Source organism: Cariama cristata, unplaced genomic scaffold, assembly GCF_000690535.1.
Source record: "Cariama cristata isolate BGI_N322 unplaced genomic scaffold, ASM69053v1 scaffold16075, whole genome shotgun sequence".
Lineage (NCBI taxonomy): Eukaryota > Metazoa > Chordata > Aves > Cariamiformes > Cariamidae > Cariama > Cariama cristata.
Window position 1 is genome coordinate 1 of NW_009618302.1, and position 10,428 is coordinate 10,428.

At 38.1% G+C, this 10,428-nt stretch overlaps 1 protein-coding gene across 1 annotated transcript in view; it reads left to right on the forward strand.

Annotated features, from left to right (window-relative positions):
- The first annotated feature begins 2,565 nt into the window (after window positions 1–2,565).
- Window positions 2,566–10,428, forward strand: part of EXOC3 (exocyst complex component 3) — a 25,172-nt gene continuing 17,309 nt past the window's right edge. Inside the window, exons 1-3 of the mRNA XM_009700820.1 lie at window positions 2,566–2,751; window positions 6,802–7,021; window positions 9,006–9,687. Of these exons, the coding sequence (XP_009699122.1) occupies window positions 2,608–2,751; window positions 6,802–7,021; window positions 9,006–9,687 (1,046 nt within the window). The 5' untranslated portion in view covers window positions 2,566–2,607. The remainder of the gene's footprint in view (window positions 2,752–6,801; window positions 7,022–9,005; window positions 9,688–10,428) is intronic.

Genomic DNA, 10,428 nt, shown 5'->3' on the forward strand with positions numbered 1-10,428 from the left:
GGGCCTGCCGCAGCTTCCTCCGAGCTTTTGTTTTGAGGTGTTGTGCCCCAAACTTGGGGGTCGCTGCGTGCCTTTATCCCAGAAGCTCTTTTCTGGAGAGGGCAGGGGTCTCCCCCTGTGGGCGCGTCGGCCCCCGCTGCTGGGCTCCCGGCCGGAGCTTGGGTCCGGAGGGTAAGGGTGTGCTTGCAGCTGAAGCCTTTCCAAAACTGCCCGGGACTTTTCTTTTGTTCACTTCTTCCAGTACTTTGCTCTGAAGATATTTGTGGTTTTGGCTCGTAGGCTGTCTGTGAAGTTGGCATGGTTTCTTGAAGTTTGCTCTTCCTTTTGAATGGTTAGTAGTTGTGCAACAGCCTGTCTGCCTCAGTGAGTTAGTGTGTAATCGGTTTGGAGACTACAGTGTACTGACTACTAATTTTGTTCATGAGGTCTACTTAATGTGCTTGAGTAGTGGGTGTTTGGGTTAAAGCTATTGTAAATCTGAATGTATGAAGAGTTGTTAATAAAGGCAGTAATTCAGCATAAAGCTGTCTACGCAGATACCATTTCTGTAGTAAATTCATATTTTAAAATAATTTTTTAAAAAATTGCAGATACAGCCCTGAAAGCTTGGAAATGGATTGCACTAAACAAAACTGGAGTATTCATTCAGCAGTGTGAGTGATAGGAATAGATCCTGCACCTGGAGATAGAGAGCAGGAAATCGGACATCATTTGAGCTAAATAGGCCATTAGTAGAGAAGTGGTGGGTATGGTTGCACAGCTGAGATGGTTAAAGTAGAACATGAGTTTACACTGTAGAAATAATTCTGGAATAAGTGCATACTTATGCGCGTGGTTTTTGAAGATACTAGAGTTGCAGATCTTGAGATATTGACTGAAGGAACTTGAGACATAGACTTTGGGTCTTACAGACTAGCTCTTGGACAAACTTTGCCTGGAATCTTTTTTTAGTTCTACTAATTTAGTTCTAATGCTCTACTGAGTCTGTTCAGGATGGAGTTAACTTTCTTCCTAGCAGCTTATATAGTGATATGTTTTGGATTTGTGGCCAAAACAGTGTTGATAACACACCAGTGTTTTGGCTGTTGCTGAGGGGTGCTTGCACAGTGTCAAGGCTCTCTCTTTTTCCTACTCTGCCCTCCACTCCCCTCAAGTAGGCTGGGGATGGGCAAGAGATTGAGAACACAGCTGAGACAGCTGACACAAACTGGCCAAAGGGAAATTCCCTACCATCTAATGTCATGCTCAGCAATAAAAGATGGGGTAGAGGAAGAAGAAAGGGGGTTTTCGGCTTCCAGGGTGGCTGTTGTCCAAAGGCTGGGTGGAGCATTAATTTGCCTATGGGAGGTGGTGAGCCATTTCCTTTGCTTCACTTTTGGGTTTTTTCTTTTTTAGCTGGGGGGACGGGTGATGCTTCTACTTTTCCTTCACCTATCAAGCTGTCTTTCTCTTGACTCATGAGTTTTCTGGCTTTTACTCTTCCAGTTCTGTGCACTTGGCACAGTTCTTCATCAGATTGCTATTCTGTTGAGATTAAGTGATGTGCAGGTTATATGAATGCAGGCTACTTTGAAAGTAGATACCTACTTTCATGGAAAAATATGGATATGAGAGAGTATAATCTGTAGTTGTGGCAGCAGAACCTAAAATGTTCTGTTGATTACAAGACTGAAGACATAAAATATCGGAAAGAATTTGGAAGGAATGAGGAACTCCAGATATGTTTCTTGGAGTTCTGTGGACACCATGTTCTTGCATCTTTGGTGACTGGGATCCTCCCTACTTTCTGGTAGTAGCTAATGAAACTTGAGAGAACAGGTCTGGTTTGGCTAGCAAATTTTACCTTTTCTGTATACTAGTTTGCGTGCATGTCTTGACTTCACTAGAAATTCTGCTGGAGACTTATAATGAAATACTTGATTAATTTTTCCTTGCATATCTATGCCTCTGGACGGGTACTGTCACAAGAACTGAAAACAAGAGTAGGAAATAAAAACAATCATCCATCAGAAACTTAAATGGAAGTGCTTTATAGTTAAATCTCTGTGTTTAGAGCTTCCACAGCTATGCTGATTTCCACTTTTGGTAGCAAATTTAACCTATTGCTGCAGGGGGACTATAGTTCTCTCTGCTCCACTAGATTCTAGTTCAGGAACAGTTAGAATTTTTGCTTGGACTTGCTACAAGATTCCTCTATGCTTGTCTCATTCCCCTTTTAATAGGCAAACCTGCTCTAGAATTAGATATAATCTGGTTTTTAAATGAAGATTTGCTATTCTTTTGTTGTTGTCTTTTTTTTTTTTGATAAAAACTTACAGAGAGCAAAGTAAATGCAAAAATAGTAACCAGAAAACATTTCCAGTAAACTAATGAAACAGAGTTAAGTGACTTTAAATGCAATTCTTGTAGAGTTCCAATTACTACTCTTTATAATGCCGTCTAATGATGCTTCTGTCAAGTTGCAACATTCTTATTGCCAAAATTAATTTTCCAGTTGTTAACTTTGAAGTGACACATAGCCATCAAATGAAAAAACATTTTCTAAAAACATTCTATTTCTTTCCAGTACTGTTAAATTATGAAGGCGTTTTGAGGTCCTAATCAACAATGGAGGAAACGGATAGGGAAGCAGTTGCAACCGCTGTTCAGAGAGTAGCGGGAATGCTTCAGCGTCCTGATCAGCTGGATAAAGTGGAACAGTATCGCAGGAGGGAAGCTCGTAAGAAGGCTTCAGTAGAAGCTCGACTCAAGGTAAAAAGTTTGATAAACTTGAGTGTCTGTGGTGCAGCATATATGTACCTTCTTTTCTTTTTCCTTCTGTTTTTTGATTCTACATTTTCATCCAGATAGTTTTAAACCATGAACTTTAATTTTTGCCCTGTGTCCAAAACAGAAACTGGGCATCCTGAAAGTAATACAAAGTAATGTTGTACATCTTACTGAAATTTTATTTAAGCGTTTTAACTGTTCTTATGTCCTGTAACTTGTACAGGTTATCCATGGACATCTACCCTTGTGCTGTGTAGCCTGTCAGCCAACAAACCTTTGTCTTAATGATTGAATACTGAACTTGTAACAAAAATTTGATGATTGCATCTGAAAAAGATCAGTCAGTTTAGTCTCTGACTTTTACATGAGTTTATGGAAGATAGCTAATATCTATCACATTCCTTTCTCTTGCAGAAGTGTACCCCATGACTTTCCCCCCCTTCACATGTGTGTGCATGCACGCACACGCACACACACAGACTTAGCCTGAAATATGAGTAAGGTCATCCTGTCTTTAGTGTCTATATGTTACTGAGTTCTGTGTTTTCGTACTTCACTGGTACTTACTAGCCAACAGTCACTTTAGACCACTGTATTAAATAATTGGAGTAGAGCCTTAGAAGAGTGTTTTGGGAAGTATTTTTGGCTTTACGAGATCAAAATGGCCGGTATACGCTGTGTCAAATCTTATATTTTGAAGTAAGTTAGTTTATCTTCCAACTATTTGATGGCTCCTTCTTTGTAGGAGTCTGCATGAAGTAGAAGAGAACCTGTCATCTTTCACAGTGGAAAAAATCCATTAGCAAATTATGCATCAATTTTTGTCTGTAGCATAGAAACAGAAATTTTCATGATGATTTGGACTGGGTTTTTTGGATTTAAGTCAGGAAGCATATAGTGGAGTCAATAATGGATCAGCTGTTTAGTTACTGTGATCTATTTAAAATATATGAGCACAGTCACTTGCCTACTGGTTGCTTCTATAGACAATGATGACTAAACATAACTTTGTAAGTTTTGTAAATGCCTAAATCCACTTTATAGCTAGTTTCCTTGTCCTTTTCCTTAAGTTACCTTAACTTCAGTCATCTATAGGTGGTCAGAAATACCTGTTTGACAAAGAAGTACAATACAATACAATACCCCTTCATCAATTCAGGATGCATTCCTGAAGCAGGTGGTAGTTAGTGATGCAATGGACAGTGCAGCAGTTTTTCGCGTAAGAATTACTAGAATGGATGGGAGCACAGAAAGGATGTAGGAAATACTCTTGCATTGTATTTAAACTGTGTGTATGTACGGTGTGGAAGATGGAGAGACAGGGTCATTAGGATCATCAGCCAGAGGAGTTGCTGACTTTTTCAGGTTGGATCACTGTTGAAAAACCTCAGCTGCTTCATCTATGTGAATGAACACGTGGTAAATCTTCTATTGTGAACATGTTGGTGCTTCTGACTGGCTGTACTTTCATCTTTGTCATAACTTTCTTCAGATGAATCAAGATAATAAGTCATTCAAGGGTGAAGAGTAGAGAACCAGGGCAATAGTTGTGTGTCACTTAGAGGGATGATGAAGCAGCAGAAATCTGGAATGGTGTTTCTGCCTAAAACTCAGCATCATCTCCAGTTGGTTATCCTACTCCTCTCTGGATATCCTCTCCTAAATATTTAGTTATGTCCATTTCTTACATCTTTCTCTGCATTTTTTCCTCTGTTATATAAATTCTTACAGGAAAACTGCTTTGAAATGTGTCAAACTCACCTGCTTCATGTATGAGACTGATAGCGGTTAGTGAAGCAGTATCTTAAGGATCAGTAGCAGAACTCTGAAACGATGGGTGAATAAGCACCAGCCAGCCCTGTAGGCTGGTACTTCTGGGCGCTGCAGTTCAAAATGTAGGTGAAGAGCTGCTTGGACTCTATTCCAGAGCCTGAAAAGTTATGAGCATTGACAGCCATCTTTGTGCACTTATTCAGTCGATGGGAGAACTTAGATTTTGGTTTTCTCTCACCCTGAAAAGATACTGTTTGCATATCCTAGGAGAGTTCCTAGGTCATGGGTTTTCCTGAATATAAACCTACTTGAATCCTCTACTTCTTGATTCTTACCTGCTGTGCAATCATGAATTTGAACCGTAGGGCTCTAGGGAGACCAGGCAGCCAGGATTCTGGTTCCATGGCTTCATGTTGAGGGTTGTCACTTGAAAAGAAATAAAAATGAAGTTTTGAGCCCTGTTCCTAGGATGGCTTGGTTTCGTTTTCATGCTTTTAATACAGTGGTGGTCAGTCCAATCTAAGATGAATATGCATTCTAGGAAGTGAAGTCCACAATTCTAGGACATGCCTTGCTCCCTGTCCCCTCACTCCCTCCTCTGGCCCCAACTGACTATTAGAAGACAAACTGAACATGGGTGGATGTCCGTTTTTAGAATTTTGTTTGGCTGTTTGTGTCTGTGACCAAGATTAGTGATTGTTTCTGTTTAACATAATGAAGTTTCTGCAAAAGTTAAATAGGCAAAAATTTCAATATGTAATACTTGGAAGATTAACCTCAGAAGAAGCTGAAATATCGAATCAGAAGTATTGAACGTTTAATGGTCATGTGATTTTTTAAAATCCTTCGTGGTCAGCTTCAGAAGATTGTGTTTGAGTATCATATTAAATGTTTGAGTAGCCTAATTACCTCAGTTCCTGTAGGGGAAAAATGTGTTAATGCAGCAGTTCTGTAGATAGATACTGTATAAAAATGCCTTACCGCTGCTTAATTGTACCGAGTCTGACAGGAAAATACATTTTTATCACCAAAATCAGCATGTCACAATTTGAAAGTACATGAATAGTGGTAGTTTAAGAGTGACTGCATTTTTCTGGGACTTTCCGGGTACATTTAAAACACAATAAATGTTGTTCATAGTTACCAGGATTTCCTCTTTGGCTTCTAGTGTCAGAAAAAAAGTTCCATGACTGCCCAAGCGTTTTGGCCTTAAAAGTATGGCAAAAAATGTGTTCTGAGCTTAGCAAAACCATTAGTGCCTCATTTCTTTACTGCTTACTACAGGTCCATGAGATATGCAACTGATTTTTCACTGGTGTCTTGCCTTTGGCTTGTCTCTTGAAGTCTGTTATTTCCAGTTTCATTTTCCACTCACCTGATTTCATCTTAGTTGCATCTTGTTAAAAATACATATATGAAAAACATGCTGTGGATGTGATCAGACTTCTTTCACTCAGATATGCGCTATAATGCATTTTCTGTAAGGTGTCTGGGTTGTCAAATTATATTGGGGACTAATAGCCTATTTAAAGAGTCATTATTTCAAGGGTCACCTGTCACGAGATGTCTATAACAATAACGTTTATGCCAAAGTAATCTAGTTGTTGCATTGTTGGTATGGTGGTTGATGTTTTACAGTGTAGAAATTTTACTCAATTTGGGGTTTTTTTGGTTTTTTATTTTGACTGAATTCCTTTTGAATTTTTTTTTTTGTTTTATTTTTTTTCTTTCAGGTACCACAGGACAGAGGACTGGTTTTTAGAACATTTCAGAATTTAATGTTTGTTTAGAACATTTTCAGTTGCCAGTCAACATTTGTAGTTGCTTTGGTAAAATGCTTTGTGAATCTGTACATAACCAAGCATTCTGTTGAAACATCTGTATTGGCTTTCTTCTGATATCCCCCTTTGAAATGAATTTATGAAGGGAACACAAAGAAATCTCATTCTGCCTTCCCATGATCCTGGTTTCATATAGATTTATGAAGATGATGATCTATCTACCTAAGCTCCTATGTTGGCTTTGTGGGTGAACCAGTTGTATCTGTCCTTCAAAACTAGGTGCAATTTCAGAACTTAAAAAAAGAGTATGTGCACACACAGAGTAAGTTACACATTTCTAGTAAGCTATAATATTACCTTTTCAGGTTTTTTTTTGAAGATGTTAGATACAGAAATGAAAATTAATTCTTGAGAAATGTTGAAAATACAAAACTTAGAATGATTAATATGAGTCTTTCTTTGTCTTTTTGTATTTAAGGCAGCAATCCAGTCACAGTTGGATGGAGTACGAACGGGTTTAAGTCAACTGCACAATGCACTGAATGATGTAAAGGACATTCAGCAGTCTTTGATAGATGTCAATAAGGACTGGAGACAGAGCATCAACACCATAGAAAACCTTAAGGATGTTAAGGATGCTGTAGTGCAACATAGCCAACTGGCAGCTGCTGTAGAAAATCTGAAGAACATCTTTTCAGGTAATCTCATGTTCTATATATAATCCATCACATACTGAAGGCACTTCAAAATGATACTTATAGCTGTAAGGTTGTCAAGTAATGTCAAGAACTTTAAACCTCACTGGGAATGAAGAATTAAGGAAGAATCGGCTACACATCATGTTCAGAGAAGGAGCTGGTAACATTTAATATACCTCGAATCTAAATTGTGCTATAAGAACTTCTGGTCTGACCTATCTCATCATCAAACACAAGCCACAGAGAAGCTTCTTGTAGCAGTCAGTAGCAAGGGTAACATGTTTAGTATAGAAGACCGAAATATGCAAGTGGCACGTACAGAAAGAAAATGCGTAAAGATCTGGAATGTTGCCAGTGAGTTGTGAACCTACAGCAAGCCCATTGGGTAAAAATAGTCCCAAATGATTTTAGGAAGCGAAAACTTTTTTGCAAATAAAGGCAAAATATAAAACGGCAAGATCTCCAGTCAAAGATTCCCTGGCAGTCTTTCTCACACAGTTGGGAGCTTCAAGGATTTCCATTAATGTTGCAAGCATAGGTATAAACTACATGAAGTTCAGTTTCAACTGTGCACAATCCTTGCTTCAGAATTAGGCAGTACACTCACAGAAGCTGACTCATGCATAAAAAAAATTATGCGAGACACTTCTTCCTTGCACCACTGCACAACTGCAAAAGTTTGCTAAATTAAGTAAGATTAATGTGATATAATGGATGCTGCAGTCTTTTTGGTTTACATTCCATTCCATCTTGAATCAACGTGTATTCCTTGCCAGGACTTTTCTCCTTATAAGTAATTTTAAGAATTTTCCCCCTGTAATGGCAGCTAAACCTACCATACCCCTTTGATTTTATTTAAATAGTCGTTTCTCTTCTCTCCTGATAGTAATTCACAAAATGTACCTATAAAGAAAAATTGTTTCCCAGTCATACGAGTTTGATGTGTTTAAACACTGTAAGAGTATACCTAACTGCTACAGTACCAAACTGGGATACAGTGTGCAACTTAAAGAAAAAGAGTAGTATTTACATTCAGTATTTAGCAATTAAAAAAAAAAACAAAACAACAACAAAATTCTGTATTCCGATGATGAGTTATTTTGGGGGTGTTGTTTTCTTTTACACTGATGAATGCAATTGAGACAATAAGCCTTTTATTTTCTGGCATTCTGAGAGGTTTTTAGTGTGAAGCATCTGCGCCCGAGATTGTTAAACAGTAGAGTTGATGATAACTTCACTCTGAGCAAAACAAACATTTTATAAACCAAGTAGATTTCATCATGATTGTGTATAACTGTTTTTTCAAACTGTTTTAGAGGCTGCCAGTTTTATCGCTAGCTGCATTTTTTGCAGTGACAATTTTTCTGCTGAGATTTTTCAGTTCTTTCCCCCCACAGGATCCTAATCCTTTGCTATAGTATTCCTCAAGTACTGAAAAATAATAAAGAAAAAAATCTTCTAAATAGTTCAGCAGCATAGGTAACTGTCCCTATTCTTCCTTTGTGCCTTAGGCAGGCAAAAACTGTTCCTTCAAGGAGGAGGTAAAATTCAGTGTTTGTTGGGTATATGCAGCCTCAGGTTCAACAGGGTAAGTGACTTTCAGTCAGGCAAGTTAAGTCTTTTGTGTAAGATACAAGAAAGCTAGTACTGCAATTTGCTTCATAGTAGACTTCCATGGATTTTATTTTTTTTTTCTTTTAAGGGAGGGAGAGAAAGAGAAAGGAAATTATGTTCTGTTGGTGCTATGGTCTTTGTTTAGCCATGATCAAAATGGAGCATTATAGTTAATAATATATAAAGATATATAGCATTTGCTAACAATTTTTGAATACTTCAAAATAATTTCCTTTAAATTATTTCAAAATAATTACCACAGCTGTTCTCCAGCTTGTTTCCTAGTGCTTTTATTGTCTTGTATTTATTATTTGTATTTTGATTGTGTTTTATTCTTTTCAGTTTTTTTTTCTTCTTTGCCTTTTTTCAGTTCCAGAGATAGTCAGGGAGACCCAAGATCTGATTGAGCGAGGGGAACTTCTGCAAGCTCATCGAAAACTAATGGATTTAGAGTGTTCTCGTGATAACCTGATGTATGAGCAGTATCGCATGGACAGCAAAAACACACATGACATGAACCTCATTCATACATACTTTGGGGATATGCAGAAACTTTCTGAGGAGTTAGCAAAGCAGCTTTGGATGGTGGTTCAAAGATCTCTTGTTACAGTCCGTCGAGATCCAACCTTGCTCGTTTCTGTTGTTAGGATAATCGAGAGGGAGGAGAAAATTGACAGGCGCATGTTAGACCGGAAAAAACAAACTGGGTTCATACCTCCTGGTAGACCAAAGAAGTGGAAAGAAAAAATGTTCAACATTTTGGAAAGAACTGTGAGCACACGAATTGAAGGCACTCAAGCAGATACTAGAGAATCTGACAAAATGTGGCTTGTGCGCCATCTAGAAATCATACGTAAATATGTCCTTGATGACCTGCTCGTGGCTAAAACCCTGCTGGATCAATGTTTTCCTCCACATTATGACATTTTCAACAAATTGCTAAACATGTACCATCAAGCTTTGTCCACCCGCATGCAAGAGCTTGCTGCAGAGGATCTGGAAGCAAATGAGATTGTTAGCCTTCTAACTTGGGTTTTAAATACATACAAAAGGTAAGGTCCCCTTATCTTTTCTGTTAGCAATAGTTGAGAGTAAGCATGCAGAACACAGTTTGTGAGCTAATATTTGCATATCTATTAACATACAAGAAGATACAACCAAAGAGGGATAATAGTAAAGAACTTGCATAGTAAATATCAAACCAGCATTTTGCTTTCTGGAAATCACTCCTTAAAACGTGTTTGCATTTTCTAATATGTGATTTTGAGTTGCTTTGTAAGCTTAAAGTTTTCATGCAGTTAAAGACCTGCTTGAAGGTACTGTCTCCTTGTATTTATGTGCCAATTTGGTGAAGTATTGCGAAGAGCAGAAGAGACTGTGAGAGCTCATGTGTGTGAAACAAAATGTTTGTTGGCCACAGCCCCAGAAGATTTGTATGGTTATTAACTTTCTATTGTTCTTTTTTTACAGGGGTTGGGACTGTTTCAGTGTTGCTTCATTACTGTTAAATGGAAAGAATGTAGTAACTTCCTTCAGGTTTTCTCTCAGAACTGTGTGATGATTTGTTTGTTTAGAAGAATATCTGCTTACAGTTTGTCTCCTGTGATACTCTTAAACTCTTTTCTTTTGAGGTGTGTGATTTGTTGGGATAACTTAAGCATTGTGTCTTTTTTTTTTTTTTTTTTTTTCTCCCCCTCCATCCTCCGGGTAGAAACAGCTCAAATGGCAACTGTTTAGTTTTTACTGGCATGTAGTTCATGTAGTTACTAGAGCAACAGATTTGTTTGGGAAAG